The following is an 18417-nucleotide window of genomic DNA, read 5'->3' as shown; positions in this document are numbered from 1 at the left end:
GAAAAAAACCCCCTCTGGGGTCCTTGGGTCCTTCCTGGGTCTGTTGTCGCGCAGGCCGGGAGCTCCCGCGCAGGCCGGGAGCTCTCGCACGCACGCCGCCGGGTGATCGCAGACAGGCAGGCAGGTAGGCAGCTCCTTAGCATATGTTTTTGAGGCTCATTCATGTACACTGTAGCACACATCAGTGCTTCATTCCTTCTAATGGCCAAATAAAAGCCATTGTGTTGATGTGCTGTATTTTGTTTATTCATTTTTCAGTATACATTTTGATTGTTTTCAATTTTTGGCTATTATAAGTAATGCTGCTATAAACATTTGTGTACAAGTTTTTGCATGTTTGTTTATTTTCAGTTCTCTTGGGATGGTAACTCTGGGTTTAACATTTTGAGAAACTGCCAAACTGTTTTCCAAAGTGGGTGCACCATTTATAATCCTATCAGTGATAATGAGTGTTTGAACTTGCTCAAAGAACCGTTTTTTTAAGGACCAACACTGTACAATATTCTGATGCCTAGCCTCACAACTCACGGACTCTTTTGCATCCAAATTTAGATTGGGTAGTCTGGAAGCAGAACAGCTGGCATATGTATGCATTAATTTACCCCACACTCACTGGTTAGTACAAGACCAGTGCCTGGAAGTCAAAACAGCTTTCATAATATCAGCCTGACTAATTTTGCTGTATTATTGCCAATACTTGTTATTGTCTGCCTTTAAAAATTACAGCTATCTTATTGGATGTGAGGGAGTATTCTTTGTGGTTTTGCTTTACATTCCCTAATTATTAATAATATTGAACATCTTTTCATATGCTTACTGGTCATTAGTATACCTTCTTTGGAGAAATGTCTATTGAAATCTTTTGCCCACTTGAAAAATAGACTAATTCCTTTTTTTATTGTTGAGTTGTAAAGTTTTTGAAAACATTTTAGATACAAGTCCATGATTAGATACATGATTTGCAATTTTTATTTTCATTCTTTAGGGGTATCTTTTCACTTTTTTTTTTTCTTTTCGGTACCAGGGATTGAACTCGGGTCCTTGCGCTTGCAAGGCAGGCCACCGAACCGCTGAGCTAAATTCCCATCCCCCTCTTTTCACTTTCTTTATGGTGTCCTTTGAAGCATAAGTGATTTTAATTTTAATGCTGTTCCACTTTTTATAATTAATCAATTAATTAACTAATTATTGGGGGTTGAACCCAGAGCCTTCAGACTGGGCTACATCTCCAGCCCTTTTTATTTTTTTAAATTATTTTTAAGATAAGGGTCTTGCCTAAGATGCCCAGGCTGGGCTCAAACTTGCAATCTTCCTGCCTCAGCCTCCCAGAAAAAATTTTTTTTTTGTTTTGTTCTTGCAATATTTAAGAAACCATTGTCTGATTCCAATTTAAAAAGATTTACTTCCATGTTTTCTTGTACTTAGAATTATATGGTATAAGGTAGGCAGTCCAACTTCCTCTTTTTTTTTTTTTTTTTTTTTTTTGGTGTAAATATCCCATTCAACTGGAAATGCAGTTGGCATAATAATTCACAACACTGAAGTTGCTTGTATGACCTTAGTTTATCATATTTTGAGTCTGTGGACATCTAAGTCTAGCAGATGATTTTATAAGAGAAGGGATTATTTATTCTACATATGTAATATTAGGAATGATATGTCAGAATAAATGCAGCTGTTCAAGAAACTGCTTGGATAGAGGCTTTGAAAAGTAGAGGTTTAAAAAATATCAGTTATGTTGGGTTTGACCTGTCAGTTGTGTAAAAACATAAAATGTGGTGCAAACTCTTTCTTGCAGGTAGGTGAGTATCTGAGCCATCCAGGAGATGTTCTCTTTGTGAAGACCTTAAAGTCCAGAGGTTTCACAACTGCCTTCTGTATTTCAGCCCAGTTTTATCACCCAGCAGTCAAGAAAATTTTATACTGTTCAATCAGTCCCCCAGCTCCAAATTTGAGTTAGAAGTGGCCGAATTTTATAATCATGTATTAGGGTCATTCTGAGAAATTGTACTCATTTTAAAAGGTGAATTGTGGGAAGACTTTCCTATGTTCATTCATAGGAACATTGCTGTTTGTCCTGCAGGTCTGGAGCACGAGTACCTGTGAATTTGTGCGCACTCTCAATGGGCACAAGCGAGGCATTGCCTGTCTCCAATATAGGGACCGTCTGGTGGTCAGTGGATCGTCAGATAACACCATCAGGTGAGTACGAGTTGGTGTGCTGACAGGGCAGGCTTACTTTTGCTATAGCATTCCATTTCCCAGTGCTGAGGCTCGAATGACTCAGAGTAAATGGGATGCTTCAGATAAGAAAAGCTTAGGTGCATTTACAGATCTATTTGGCTCTACATATTCAAGTGGGCAGCTAGCTACGTATGCCCTGCGAGTTCTTCTAGGATTCCCCAGCACACAGTTTTATAACTTCAGCTATACCTACGGTCACTTAGTACTAGCGCATCTCAGAATAGACTGGTTGTTCCAGCCTAACTCACTCTGCTTTCCCTTACCTGTGAGCCCTACCTCCCTCCTAACAGATTCAGTGTACTTGATTTCTCTCCCCCAAAACTGCACTGCAGAATCATCCTCTCCAGGTGGTTGTTTGTTTTACAAATAAATTCCCTTTTCTCTTTCTGACACTCAGTCCCTTTGCTTTTTAATAAATGTGATTAGGGACAGACATTTTATATCTTTTTTTTTTCTTTTTATTGAGTTTATTGGTACAATCTAGGTATACAATACAGTTGCATTCATTACTGGGATCTTGTGCCTTCACATGACAGGTCTTCATTCTCATTTTTTTCCCCTTTCCATGCCCTCCCTTCACCCCCTCCTCCCCTCCCCATTTACAAACACTTTATTTCCATTTTCTCATATTTTTTTCTTTTCCCTTATTCCCTTTCCCCTACCCTTCCCACTTTCCCTACACCTTTAGCCCTTTTCTTCCTATTTCACATTATTAATTATCCCATTAAGATCTTGTGTACAATTATAATTTTTCACACCAGAGAAACTATTCGGTATTTATACATGTGTGACTTATTTATTTCACTTAGGAGTATATCCTCAATATGTATTCATTTTCCTATGAATGACTCTAATTTCTCATTCTTTATGGCTGAGTAGTATTCCGTTTTATAGAAAAACAGCATCTTCTTTATCCAGTTTCCAACTGATGGGCAAATGGGCTATTTCCAAGTTTTAGCTGTTCCAAACTGTGCCGCTATAAACATTGGTGTGCATATATCACTGTGGCATGATTCTTTTAATTCTTTTGGAAAGATACCCAGTAGACATTTTATGTCTTATTAAGAACATCCCTTAATTATCTATTTAATTATCTCAAATCACTTTTTCCACTATTCCAGTACATACTAGTAGCTTTACAGAAGTGGCTAATTTTGGAACTTAAAAGCAAACTGCCTAAAATCTAGGTAAAATAAAGTTCAAGATTTTTTTTTAAAGGTAAACAAGCAAACAAAAAAGCTATACTGCTATCTTTTTCTGTTTTGAGTCATGTGTTTTTAATTTACATAATAATGGTATGCATTTATACACTGTATCAAATTGCAGGTTTTCTTTATCAGTTTAAGTTTTAAGATACATAAATGTTTTGAGCTTAAATCTTGGTTTTATCATATTCATCATGCTTTGTGGTATTGCTTAAGTGGTTATGTTGAACCATTTTCCAGTCTGATTATTTAAATACAGGATGACCAGAAATTGCACATTTTTTTCCATTAATTTTGAATGATAATATGACAAGAAATAGAATGACAATTTTACCAAATTTATTCAATATAAGACTGGTTGAAGTGACACCTGCTGGAGCGATGCTCCCTGATAGTCGGTACACAAATGCAAGTGCACAGCCTGAGTGTCCTTGGGTAAACGGTTCAGTGGTTAATAAGTAAACAGTCTTTAACTTCCTCATTGCAGTGTCTGAGGTTTTACAAGATAATAATGTGCATTGCTCTGCAGTTTACAGCAGGGAACTACTGGCTCTGTTCACAGTGGAGCAGAGATGCAGTCCTCACCTTCTGAAGCACATTTGCTGAGGGCTGTGGTAGGAGAGTATTCATTGGATGTGTGATAGGCAGTTCTGGTGGAGAAACCTTCAAAGTCAGTGATAATTTTATTTTGTTCCCTGTTTTGTACATGCTAGTTTTCTGTGATTCTATTTGTAAATAATGTATAAAATCAATAAAAAAAAATCTCCCAACTCCAACATTGTATTAATTATATGAAGAGAAAAAAGCCCGATGTAGTCTACAGGTTTATATTTCCAAGGTACTGCCTATACATAATGAGTCTCCTTCTCAAGATGACTCTAATACAGTACATGAAGGGAAAAAGGTGTCATCAGGATTGTGAGACCACATTTTGGTCCACTAGTCCTAACCTCAGGAGGCCTCATGGACTCTGTGCTAGAGTTCCTGGCTATGTGGATTTTCTGTTTGTTGCCTTCCCTACTCATGCTATTTTTCCTTTACTGCCTACAGTTGCCATCTCTTCCCCAAAAGTACTTCCAATTCTGTTTCCCTACATGGTTTTATCAACTCAGATATCAAGAGAATGCATAGGAGCTACATATAGTTGAAGTTTCTTGTTGATTTGGTTTAAATAGTAAATGCCCAGGATTTTAGAAAGTTTCAGAGTATATATAAGGAAATCGAAAAGGATGTTTCCTTTTAAGTTAGTGCTAAAAAAAGGATACAAATGATGTAAGTGTCCTTATATATCTTTGTGTATAATATTGACCAAGTAAGATAGAGATAAAGAACTCACGGGTAGTAAAAAGTCTTTTCTGAATAGAACAGACAGAAGAACTCGAGGTGCGTGTGACTCGTGTGGGAATTTGTTGCACAGGTGTCTGTTTTTCATTCAAGGCTTTGGGATATTGAATGTGGTGCCTGCTTAAGAGTCCTAGAGGGACATGAAGAGTTGGTCCGATGCATCCGGTTTGATAACAAGAGAATTGTCAGCGGTGCCTATGATGGGTATGTGTTTCGGATTTTGAAATGCACTGCCATAACCACTTCAAGAAGAAAAAGAAGTGCTATATTTTAAGTAGCTGTCTGTGTGCCAAGCCTCATGATAGGTACTTACTGTATGGAAAGGTGGATGGCATTTATTATTATATGTTTATTATTATACCAGTTGATCAAGTGAGGACACTCATGCCCAGAAAGATGAGGTAAATCTTGCCCCAAATCACACAGTAGCAGAGCCACTAGTTTCTAAGCTTAGGTTTTAATTATCATTGTGAACTCAGGGATTAGCTTTGGCTGAAGAAATTCAGTTCTTTGCCTTAGCTCTAAATAAACCAGACGCATGCCCGTGCATGTGTGTGTGTTGGGGGGGGAAACGTGCGCACATGTGGGTGTGTTAAATAATAAATTTCTCCTTTTCCCCTTTGGGTCAAGTGAACAAATCCTCTAAAACACCTCATGAATTTTTAAAGGAGCAAGTGGCAGTTGTAAATCTTTCAAGATGATCTTATATGTACTCCATGAGTAGATCAGTTAGTCTGTTTTACTTGTATCACTAACTTTCCACACTTGCATCCTTTGGAGAAAGATATCCTTGGAATTTCACACAGATTACTAGCTCCTGTCAGTAGCACCAGTTTAGTTCCAGAGAGTCTCCTGATTAATACATTTAGTGGCGTAGGTTATCAAGCTAGGGATTGAATTTAGATAAAACACAAAATTGTTTTATCTCCCTTACAGTAATGCTTCAAATTTTTAGCAATTCTGAGAATGTTTAGGTTCTTATTTTTTCCAAAATCAAATATAATTGGTTGAAAAATTTGTAAAAACATAAGTTTCTTGAGCTGGGCGTGGAGGTGCATGCCTACAATCTCAGCCCTCCGGGGGCTGAGGCAAAAGAATCACCAGGAGTTCCAGGCTGGCCTGGGCAACATAGAATTCAAGGTGAGCATGCACTACTAAGTGAGACATTTGTCCCACAAAAACAAAAGCAAGCAAAAAAGGCCTGTGGTCTACTAGTTTTATAATAGGCAGTTCATGTGTTCTTCTTTTTGTCAAAGAAATGCTTGATGATATATACAGTGTTAACTTTTCCACTAATCACAGTCTCATTTTCCTTTCTAGGAAAATTAAAGTTTGGGACTTGCAAGCTGCCCTTGACCCTCGAGCCCCAGCAAGCACATTGTGTTTGCGCACCTTGGTGGTAAGTGATCTGTTAAAACAGGAGCTGGCCGCCTTTCCTGTGGAATGGCCCTGCCTTGATGTCTGCTGAGAAGGCTTGTGGATCTCACCACATGCCCTCAGAGAAATTGTCAATTTTGTTTAGCCCAGTTCAGGGAATATCTGACATTTGCATTACCGTGATTTCTTACATGTAAGTGCAGGCTCCCTCTTTTGCAGGTGAACTGGTGTTTTGACGGAGCATGCAACATTTCTTTCCTTCCTTTCTTCCTTGGGAGATTTCTTAATATGACCATCAATGACTGTGTCAGTGATGGTGAACCTTTTAGAGCTTTCAGTAATTATTTCTGATAGTCAAATTGATCCTGTTGTATTTTTGAAGAGACAGACATCTGAATATAGTGATAGATTTTTCTTATTTTTTGTAGTTTTATCTTTTTAAAACTTTATTCATACATTTTAGGTATGTAACATAATGACATTCATCATTGGAAATTTGCACCTTTACATACTCTGTCTTGGTTCTTATTTTCTGTAGTTTTATCTTTTATTTCTATTTCTTTACTTCTGGCTTTGGCTAGGACATGTAGAATTGTGGTTAGGGCCATTCTTGTTTTCTTTTTTGTTTTTATTTTTTATTTTTGGTATTGGGGATCAAACCCGGGACCTTGCGCTTGTGAGGCTATTCTTGTTTTCTTCTTGATTTTAATGGTAATGTTTCACTATGAATTTTGGTATGGCTCTGGTTTGAGATGGAGATTCTTGATTATGTCAAAAAAAACCCAAAACCTATTTTTCTGGTTCTAGTTTTTATGGCATATCAACAGTAGTGTTAAATTTTGTTTACCTTAGAATTCTAGGGCCTGTTTTGAGATGCTCACATAATTTTTCTTCTTTGGCATATTAAATGGGGCCAGGATCTGAGATACAAAGTTGAATGAAAGAAAAATAGAGAAGGAAAATACAAGAATTTGTTTTTAGGGTAAAGGCCAAAGCTTAATAAGCTTTGGAAAATTATATAGATGCCTGGATGAGACACTCTGTTTTCAGCTTGTGTTGTTTTCATTGTGAGATGTGAGGAATCGTAAAGATCTTATTTTATTCATTAAGTCGTTCTGTTTTGTAGGAACATTCTGGTCGTGTGTTTCGACTACAGTTTGATGAGTTTCAAATCATCAGCAGCTCCCATGATGACACTATTTTGATTTGGGATTTCTTAAATGTGCCTCCTAGTGCCCAGAATGAGACACGTTCTCCCTCCAGAACATACACTTACATCTCCAGATAACAGTCTGCACTTTCACCCTTTTCAGGTGAGTATTCTTAATTCTGCTAACTGAATTCTTCCTGTTGGGCAAATTTTGTGATTTGGGTTCCCATGTGACATGAACTGAGGTTCCTACTAATGTGCCAACTTTTGCAGGGGTCTGATATAAAGCTAGACCTTTATAGTCACATCAGTAAAGATCTAAAATTGGAATCCTGGATATTGTAGATTTCCATATTGACCGCTGGTGAATGTGGTTCCTGTTTTTAAAAAATATTTTCCTAAAGAATTTCCCCAATCACGTTAATTTAGCACCAGTAAAGTCTCTTGAATTTTATTTTGGGCATAAGAATCTCCTCCTCTTCTTTCTTGTCTTTCAGGTTCTTTTTTTTTTTTTAGTTGAAAAAACAAAAACCATAATCCCCACCACCACCAAAACACTCAAAATCTCTTCTTTGGACCACCACTATTCCCTCAAGGATGAATCAAAAAAGGCTGTTTGCTAAGAAGGCACCTAAAGCCCCTTCATACAAGAGACTCATTAGGTAGCCTGAGAAGCAAGTCCTGGGCTCTAAGCTGTTATAACATTGGTGATGGGACGATTTGATTGCTCTTCTTAAAAATTTGTTTTGATTATTTTAGGTCTTTACATTATTTTTTTGTAATGGGTTATCATATTCTAGGAAGATGGCTGCTTGGATTATGATCAAGACCATATTGAATCTAAAGATCATTTTGGGAATAATTTGTATCTCAGCAATTGTTGAGTGTTACAATGTGTAAACATACATATATCTCTGATTTACATCTTCACCTTTACTTAAAGCATTGTTTTGCAGTTTTTCTTGTAGCAGTCTTGGACATGCTTTATTCTATTGATTCCACTCTTAACTTTTTCTTTTCTAATGGGAACTTAAAACTATACATTTTCCTCTGTGCATTGCTTCAGATACATCTTGCTCCTGCTTTTATTTTGCCACATAAAATAGAAATAGAACATAAGAACACAGATTATAAGAGATGCACATAAGGTAGAGAACATGGACAATCCCAGCTATAGTTGGACTTCTGAAATGAATAGACTTGGAAGTAGGTGTGTCATGGAACAATTTAATTGTATCTTTTGTTTGTATTTGTATAAATATGTTTTTGTCTTGTACTTTATTAAAAAGGCATATGGTGTGATATCTGAGACATTCATACACATTTCAGTTATGCTTAAGAGGCAATTTATAGACTTAGTAAACTTTCACAGACTGACAACATTTGCATATTATCTCCAGGTGCCCTGGAACAAGGTTCTTTTGGTTGAGGGATGAGGCAGTGATTACCACTGTTACTTCTTGGCTGTGGTAGAAATGAAATTTATGTTACTTCTTTCAGATGCTTCTCCCATCTCCTTTTTTGGAACCTAACAGCAAGTACCTTGTTATGGTCTACAGTTATAAGTCAACCTTAATTAATCTTTCAAAGCTTACTTGCTTTATAAAGTAATCATTTCCTGTACCCCAGCACAAGCAGTGAAACCCCAAATGTGTTTGTTTCTGCAAAGTGAGTTACTTTTCGTTTTTTTTTTTGGGTTTTTTTTTTTTGGTACTGGTGATTGAACTCAGATTCTTGTGCTTGCAAGCCAGGCATTGGAACCACTGAGCTAACATAGCCAGCCCTTAAAGTGAGTTACTTTTGACAACCTTGGCAGTCAACCTTACAGATTTTATTGTTCTTTTCCAAATTCTTTTCTTTGATTGAAACATGAAACAGTTATCACCATGTGATTTTTTTGTACCGGGGATTGAACTTGGGCTTTGCATTTGCAAGGCAGGTGGTGGAATCGTTGAGCTAAATCCCTGGTCCCACCATATGATTATTTAAGACTTATGCATAATAAGAAACACTTCCCTAATGACAATTTAACCTTGTAGTAAAATACCCCTAAAATTATCAGGTAAGACAATTTGTTTGGAAATACAGTTAATATATGTATTTTTTTCTCATTGAATACAGTTAATAGATTTGTTTGCCAAGTCATCTTTTACAAAAAATTACTAACTCCTAATAGTTGTATATATAGTAGCACAGATTTTTTTTTTCCTCTTCCTTGTTATAAGATGATAAGGAAATTAGAACGGTACATAAACCAAGAGAAAAAAGTAAACTACTCGCGGTTCACCACTGTTAACTTTGGTGTATATCATGCCAGCCTCTTTAAAAGTGTGGTTTATAACTACTTTTAAAAAATGCCCTTTTCCTCCCTCTTCACTGTAAAATTGTTACATGTTAGTAGTGTCAATATTTGTCTAAATTATAATTCCTAATTGCCAAATGTTGTTCAATTGTTTGGGATAAGCCCTGTTGTTAGATATTTATGGTTTCCCTCTTTCCAGCTTTTAACGATTATACAAGGCAGTACCATGATCATTCATCTTGCCTAATCTTTGCCCCAAACTTTATTCCCTTTGGATGGGATTTTGGAGCTGTTGGGAATGAGTGGGTTAGAAGACCTCACACCAACAGCTTGGTGTGCTGGTTGTGCTGCTCTCCAGAAGAGTTACATCAGCCCCATTGACCCCCACCAGCAGTATTGGGAGTGCCCAGTTCTTACCTCTGGGGCATCGGTATTTTCAAAATAATTCAAGTAATCTTAAATATCCTTAATGAGAAAGAAGTGGTGAGTGAAATTTAGTCCTTCTTAAATTTATTGAGGAAGTGTTTTAGGATTCTTGATCTTTACAAAAATGACAGACAACCTTTTGGGAAAGTTGCCTTTTAAAAATCATACAGAATTTTAAGCCAGGTGTGGTGGTGCACGCCTGTAATCTGAGCATCGGGAGGCTGAAGCAGTTTGAGGCTGAAGCACTGTGAGTTTGAGGCCAGACTGATCTACGGAGTGAGACCTGTCTCAAAAAAGAAAAGAAAACAAAACAAAACACCCCCAAACAAACAAAAATCCTGAACAAATAAAAATCACACGCATTTTTTTTTTTTTTGAGACAGGGTCTCATTTTGTAAATCAGGCTGGTCTTGAGCTCACTGGGTATCCCAGGCTGGCTTCAAACTCATGGCAGTCCTCCTGCCTCAGCCTCCTGAATGCTGGGAGTACAGATGTGCACCACCATGCCTAGCTATACACAATTTTTCAAGGTTTCTTCTCCCATAGGAATTTACACCTAAGGTGACTAGATCTTCTCAGCTAATGGCTTAATGCAGTGTTTGGAAGGGGCTGTGACCCATCAGTGATTGTGAAATAACTGGAATGGATTTTGACTTTGTTTTGATTTACATCAGAAATGTCGGCTCACATTGTTCATAGTAATATAAACATTGTCTGCTGAATGTTCTATTTTAGGGGTGTGTGTGTTTACATATTTACATCCATGGATGAAGGTAGAGATTGTGATTAAAATGTATTTCGGATCAAGGCCATACTTAAAATATGGAACTTTCCATAGTTTTCCCCATATTCTCAGTACTGTTGGCCTTTCACAAATGATTGATATATACATATTTTTGGTACTGGTTCTTGAACTCAGGACCTTGTGCTTGTGAGGTAGGCACAATGCCACTGAGCTAAATTCCCAGCCCACAAATAACTGATTTTAAAAAGTAATTTCTGATGACAGTATTAACATTTTACTTAGAAGGGATAGTTTGTTTCTTTTGCATGCTTTCATTTCACAGAGATAGTTGAGAGCTCTCCTGAGAATATGTGGTGGGCCTGTCATAGGCCCTGAATATCATCACGATTATACTAAATATGAAACCTAGTGTTAAATATTTCTGATATGTATATTTTTAGTAACAGTAGTGAAGGATGACAAGTTATTGGGTCCCTCTCTTTGAATCCCTGTCACTTAATTGGTAACGCTTTGAATTAAACACAACCTTTTTGACCCTTAGTTCTCTTACTTGTGAAGTAAGCATATTATTAGTTTCTACCTCTTAGCATTGTTGTGAAGTTTAAATAAATGTGGTGCTTCAAAACAACTTGCAGTTTCTATTTTTTGTGATGGTTATTTAAGAAGTAGTCATCTGTTAGATGTGTATTTCTGTGATATGTGACTTTGTGGATGTGCTAGACTGTGACATATACAGTGTATCCTTGTTTAACAACAGTAAACATCCATGCTCTCTCCCCCTTTCCCCTAGGGTTTCCTAGTCTTGAACTACTGGCTACATGGCTACCAAATGCCTAAGGGAGTTCATTCACAGCTAAGTTATGGAGCTGGAATTGGTTCTAGACGCTGGGTAGATGCAAAGCAGCCTGACTCTTCAAGTACCGACATTTCTCACCTCTGATCCCGGCTCTACTATGAGAAGGATACTTTAGCTTCACTGACTTCCAGTAGACAGAAGCCCACTTCCTACCCCCACCCGTGAAAAAAAAATCTAATGCTTCAGATGTAAATTGTTCATATAAAGGGGCATAACAGTCTGTTTTACAGAAGTAAATCGACCGTCAAGAGAAGACTTGGCCTCTAATTTATAATGCTTTGCACTTTGGTCTGATACTAAGAAGCAGCATTCTTCTTCAGTGAAATTTTGGGTGCCAAACACCTACCCAGAATGTCCAGGGCTTTCCTCTCAGAAGTTAGCATTCTCCTTTTGATTGTCCCAAGTTGTTATGATTTTGACTTATAGTAGGAATATACATGGTGGACAATGGAAAAATCTCTGGATTGTTTTAGGAATATATTTTGGATTACGCTTTCTTTCTGTACTAGTTTCTTTTAATTTAAAGAACTATCAACCAGTTATATTATCTCTCCCCAGGTAATATAGCTCTTTTCTTTTATTAACTCTTCTCTGCTCCCAACCATCTCCTGATATTTGGTAGAATAACACCTTTATCCATGTGCTTGCCTCCTAATTTAAAATACTGTATCCGCATGTAGATATAATGTACATAACAGTTTAACCTCAAGGTTGCTGCAGTCGGGCCCCCTGTGCCTGAGACACTAATACAGAGTGTGTTCACACTTAGCTATGGGCTGGGCTCAAAAACCTGTTACCAGGGTTGATATGGATGACCTAGAACCCTTTCTGCAGTATTCATACGGTGTTTTTATTTTGTCACTGTCGTGTGTGTGTGTGTGTGTGTGTGTGTGTGTGTGTGGTTTTTAATGGGAATCTTGTTTTAAAATCTAACTTCTAAAGTTTAACACAGGAGTGTTTTATTTGTTGTGTAGGATATGCAATAGAGAGGTACCTTAATTTTTTTATTTTCCTCATAAATACTCTGAGTACTAGTGGTCACTTCCCATAGTATTCATTCGGCTTCACTGTCAAAAGCCGTCATTCTGTGAAGTTGTAACCCTGAGAAGAGAAGAATGAGAAGGTCCTATAGACAGAGTCTCCCACTTGGGTCCCGGCCTGGCTCTCTCACGGGCTACAGGGCCCAGTGGTGTGCTGGAGCCTATAGCTCAGGTCAGGCTGCTCTGGGGGCCGTGTGGAGGGCGGGGCTCTCCTGAGTGGGGCTAAGCCCAGCCCCAGCAGTCCCATCCAGTCAGCTCTGCTCTTACCTGTTGCTAAGGACCCTGCAGGCTCTCAAAGCTCTCAAGTGCTCTGCAGCCTGAGCCTAGAATAGCACTGTTACTTTGATCATGCATGGGAAGGATGTTGCATTTGGTCAACATTCCTTTTTCCCCTTCAGTATTAGGTTTTGATTTGCCCCTCGCCATTGTTTCCAAAGATCAAGGAATGTCAATCCCGTTTTTAAGGACCAATAAGCCACCTCCTGTGAACACACCCTCTTCCAGAAGAAGCACACTCTACTCCTAGGAAAGGCCCCTGGGCTCTGTCCGTCCTTTGCCCTTTGCGTTGAGAAGGGTGTGGGGATCAATGTGTGTGTATGTGGTTTGTTTGTTGAGCTGGTTTTGCTTTTTAGTTTTCTTTTGCCTTTTTAGTGTTTCTTAAATATATCCTTCTTGCTCACATCTTACTAATTTCTGTTTTTGCGAGGTTGAGTCTCAAAAGTGTAAAAATTAAACCTCCATTCATAAGGTGGATGCTGTAAGCCTGACAGTGGTTGTGAAGGTGACTTGACTCTGACCGCTCTTCAAGTTACAGCTTTTATGTCAAACTGGCTAGGAAAGCCCGGGGAGGGGCAGAGGCGATTTCTGAACGAATGGATTTTTTTTTTTTTTTGCATGTTTAATATAGAAGATCCTCTTGTTCCTTGGGAAGCCCTGGCCTTTGAATATGCACACAACCTTTGAATTGTGCCTACTAAATTATCGCAGGGGACTTTGGCACCCAAGGAATTCTGACTTTCTGGGATTACAGTAGTAATTCCCAGCCGTACTCTGGACTTTATTTTGCTAACCATAATTGAGCAACTGTAAATTACTGCTATATTAATGTTTTAAAGCACTGGGATAGTCTAATTCTAACTTGTAATTAATTATGTTTGCCAATTATCTGTTTGAAATAAATTTGTGTCTGAACAGCTATTGAAACTGTTAAATTGTACAGATATTATTCATGACAGCTTTGTACTGTGGAATGTGCTTAATAAAAAACAAAAAGTTTGACTTTCGTCCAATAAATTGCTAAGTAATGTCAATAAATCAAGTATGAGTATTATGCAGTACACCTAATCTGGTTTCTTGCAATTGTTACTTCAGCTACTAATTCAAAGCCAATACTCTAATAAAGTGTTGCAATACTCCGATGTTCTGTTAAGAAACTGTTATGTATTATCAGGAACTCAGCGACATACTATTAAAATTTATAGATTTAAAAATTCATCTGCTTTGTAAAGTAAAGTTGAAGGTAAAGTACTTTCGGCTTGTGAGAACTGTGTAAATGATGATACAATTCCTTGTCGGGGCTTTTTTCTGAAAGTGAACTTTAGCCCTAGTGGTTGGGAACTAACTCAGAGTTCTTCTGCACATCTGCTTCCCATGCATACTTAGTTGCTTCACAAGTTACTGGGACGATGGAAAAGTGGCCTCTTCGATGTCCCACATTGCCCTCAGGTGAGTGGATCCTCTTGCAGAAGGGTATGGAGGTGTGAGAGATGGAGCTGCAGGCATCTGAAATTGTGCCGTTTCACACATTTTCAGGTACAGGCACCACTGGCTGAATACTGAGGTAGAAGGAACATTAGGATCTGCTTCTACTCAGAAGTCCTCTTTAGTAGCTGGCTTTTCCCCTGGTCCACCACATTGGTAATGTAGACTTGGGGTTAAATTAGAGTACTTTGATATTGTCTCCATTTTTCTTGTGAAAACGGTTTAGAAATGTGCTATATACAGATAGTTAAATCATGAAAAAGTAAACTGTGATTCTTCATTTACCTCAGCTCTCCAATTTCATAACCAGTTTCTTGCATATGTATATGCTTTAACAGATATGCTGTGTATAGAAGGATATATTTATATGCACACATTCATACCCTGTCCTCCTTTTCATGTGTGTGTGTGCACGCGCACGTTGGCGCTGCAGACAGAAACTGGGACCTTGCACATGCTGAACACATTTTTTGCCACTAGGCTGCACCCCAGCCCCGTCTTCCTTTTCAGGTTAATAGTAGTGTGCTGTGCAGGCTGCACTGCACTGTGCTTTCTCATCTGCTATTTTCTGAGGAGATTGTTGCATGTTAGTATATGTAATTGTACCTCATTCTTGTTAATGGCTGCATAATATTTGGTCATAAGGATGGACCATAATTAATATAGTCAGCTCCAGTTGAAGTGGAGATTTGGTTTCTTGCTTTTTCCAACAATGGCTCCTTTTTCACAGGTCTTTCTGTCCCTGGTGGTGCTAACCACATGCTGTTCCTCAGTGATTTGGGTGGATCAGTAGGAACAGCAGAGGCGGTACCTGTTCATTGCCACAGAATGGGGAGAGTAGGAGCTGGAGTGTAGGACTGGCTTCTGACCTCTCTAGTTCTGTTTCATCTCCTTCCGTAGTTGTAAATGCTAGTCTTTTTATTCCTTGAAAGGTCAGGTATTATTGCAAGAAATTCACAACCACAAATGCATCCCATAACAATGGAGACTTAGGTCTTGTAGAATTCTTTGGACACCTGATCAGAGACTGAAGTGGTTCTTTGCCATTTTACCTGTTTGTTTTCCAGTTAATAAGCAGATAGGAAGGTGGACCATCTGGCTGCCTTACTGATCTTACTAATTGAACTGCCTGACAGTTTGGATCTTTGCTTTACTGTTTCCCTCGCTCAAGTCCTGGGGGTTACACACCCCAACATGGGTGATTTTGTAAGAATGCAGACCCAGGATACTAAATCTGTTTAAAGTCTCTTCCTGCTGGAGAGCAAGCTGACCTCAGGCCTAAAGTCTGCCTTGCTTTACTGAGGGCAACCCCAGCACAAAAGCTGGCAGCTTTTCTGAACATTCTGAAATCTCGACAGTGTGAATGCCCAACTTATAAAATTGACAACTAATTAAAAAAAAATCTGTAGCACTGAATTGCCATCTCTGAACTAGTTCGATTTTTTTTTGTTTTCAATCAATGAAAAGATCATAAAATAAGTTTCTCATCACTGTACATTAAGACTGCATGCTTTTGAATGGAGAGATCAGTCATCAGTGAATCTCTTTTCTGTGACACTGAGGACTGCATACCTGCAGCTCCAACCTGAATTTATCCAAATTCTTGAGGGAGGTGAACTCAATGTGATGACTGACAGTGGTGGTGGCCTGTACAGGAGTTCGATCCCCGTGTGCCCCCTCCTCTCTGGGAAGGTATAGTAGGACATGATCCCTATTCCAGTTCCAATGAAAGAAAACAGCTGTTAACCCATCCCCATCCCTTCCCCTCCCCCTCGAGGTATTTGCAGGTGGACTGGTGCCCAACCAGGGGCCCCCAGAGAGGCAGGGGGAAGCAGGTGATGGGTAGGGTACAGAGAGGCTCCTCTCAGCACCTGGACCCAGAGGGCCCTGCCAAGTGAACTAGTGTGACTGTACAACATTTTTATTAGTGACCTATTGAAGCATTCTGTCCAAGTTTGAAGAACTAAAGAGGTTCTAGAGAAGAGGGACCGATTACATGATACGTCTTAGGGCAAAGTGATCAACATACAGTGATCAAGTGATGTGTGTTTGTTATTGCATAGTGAGTGACTCAAGTGAAAAAGCGAGGAGGGGCTTGAGAGCCGGTGGTCATTGTCTTCACTTGCATGGTGAAGTTCAGAAAAGCTGCCAGCTTTTGTGCTGGGGTTGCCCTCAGTAAAGCAAGGCAGACTTTAGGCCTGAGGTCAGCTTGCTCTCCAGCAGGAAGAGACTAGGGGCTGCCTCCTGGAAAGAATGCTGACAGTGAGCATCCGAGTTTGTCACCTCATCGCAGGCTGTTCAGGAGAGGGCAGTGGGCCACATGAGCAGAGTAGTGTTACATTCAGCTAATCGGGTTAATTTGGTTGTTAAGGGTGATTCATCCTTAAGAATAGTCAGTCTATCATTTCCTTAGGGAAGGTTGCTAGAAAGAGAATGAAAACTAATCATGCCACTGTCCTCAGTAAATAATTACTTCCACAGTGGAGAGGGAAAGCACAAGTCTTTAGTGTGCACGCAGTTGGTAGGGCTGGGTTGGTGGATAAGATTGGGAAGAGGGTGGTTAACACGGAGTACAGCAAGAAGAAAAACAACTACTTCCTCCCAGGCCTGGTGGGAAGGGCTCTACACACCCTCTAATCCTCATAGAAGCCCTGCACAGTTTGTTTTGTGACCATCTTAGGGTTGAATAAATAGAGACTCGGGTCTGTCTTGCTAGTGAGCAGCCGGGCTTAGCTTTGCTTCTGGTCAGTCTTGGTGACCACAGCTGACCTCTCCATAAGCAGCCCTGGCATCTCCCTGTCCATGTTCTCTGGGCACTGTAAGGCCAGCAGAGTCCTCCCAGCATGCCAGGCCTCAGCAGCTCTACACCACAAGACTGCCCATCTCTCTCCTGTCCCTTCCACTGGTGTGTCCCCAGAGTATGTTCTTCAGTCCTTACTAAATGTGTGTGAAGTGCCAGATGCTGGCCAGTATGAGTGCAGGTCATGTGAGCTGTGCTAAAGAATTAGGGCCTCATGGGGGGCACAGTGGGCTGGAAAGGTGAGCCCTGAGAACTTGAGGTCTGGAATGCAGAACTCAGCGGATGTGAGAGGGTGGGCTAAGGGGTATTAAGGAGATAGGAGCCATGGGACTTCACTGGGGAGGGAGTGGGAGGTGCTGCCAAGGGCTCTCAGGTTTATTGTGCATATTCTATGCACCACTGTGGGACCATGGTGGAAACCACACAGGCTCGGCCCTTGGGAAGCTTACATCTCAGCAGCATTCAGTACCCAGTGATGGCTGCAGTGCCCCCCAAACATATGAATTATCGAGATAAATTAAGATTGTGGTAAGAGCCATGAGGAGAAAACCCTGGGCAGGGGTGTGGAGCAGGAATGGCACATGTGAGCCAAGACCTCGGTGATGAGTAGGAGCTAGTCATGCAGTGAGCAAGGGAAAAACAGGCCAGGGGAGGGACAGAGGTATCGAGGGCCTTCTGGGGTGGGAATCCCAGGAGTGAGCAAATGACTCAAAGAGCACCCAGTCTCCTAGCAAGGGAAGGGTGGATTTGTAAGAGGAGACAGATGCTTTTGATCCTGACAGTGGAGGTGTCCCAGAGAGAAGCTGACGGGGGCTAACTAGAAGAGATTCCAGTGAAAGCTTCCAAAGGGAGTGTCACAGGAACATTCACACTTGACAGAAAAGGCCCAGTAGGTGCAGACTGCCGAAAGGTAAGTTCCGGGCAAGCAGCAGTCTTCACAGGGCTTTTTGGATGCTCCCAGCACTTAGAAACCCTCTTTCCAAACACTTTGCTCCGAGCTGCCCCGCCTCCTGGGGAACAATGCCTTGTCCACTAATCACACCATGGGACACCTAATCCCTAATCCTGCTTCTCACTTCTTCCCAGATGGCACTTGCTCTCCTAAGGGCCAGGGCTCTGGCCACAAGAACAAACAGGCTCCCGGAAACACAGTCCCTCCCCAGCCCC

The 18417-nt window shown here is 40.0% G+C and overlaps 1 protein-coding gene across 3 annotated transcripts in view; it reads left to right on the top strand.

The window, feature by feature from the left end:
* Nucleotides 1-12762, top strand: part of Fbxw11 (F-box and WD repeat domain containing 11) — a 107211-nt gene extending 94449 nt beyond the window's left edge. For all 3 annotated transcript variants that reach the window (XM_010622171.3, XM_033761625.1, XM_033761624.1), the window contains 5 exons: nt 2084-2202; nt 4887-4997; nt 6114-6192; nt 7297-7483; nt 11584-12762. In XM_010622171.3, the coding sequence (XP_010620473.1) occupies nt 2084-2202; nt 4887-4997; nt 6114-6192; nt 7297-7458 (471 nt within the window). In that variant the 3' untranslated portion in view covers nt 7459-7483; nt 11584-12762. The remainder of the gene's footprint in view (nt 1-2083; nt 2203-4886; nt 4998-6113; nt 6193-7296; nt 7484-11583) is intronic.
* The last annotated feature ends 5655 nt before the right edge of the window (nt 12763-18417 follow it).

The sequence above is a fragment of the Fukomys damarensis genome, unplaced genomic scaffold (assembly GCF_012274545.1).
Source record: "Fukomys damarensis isolate Sample0158 unplaced genomic scaffold, DMR_v1.0_HiC HiC_scaffold_9, whole genome shotgun sequence".
NCBI classification, from domain to species: Eukaryota; Metazoa; Chordata; class Mammalia; order Rodentia; family Bathyergidae; genus Fukomys; species Fukomys damarensis.
The sequence above is the reverse complement of the archived record's forward strand: the minus strand, read 5'-3'. Positions and strand labels throughout refer to the sequence as shown.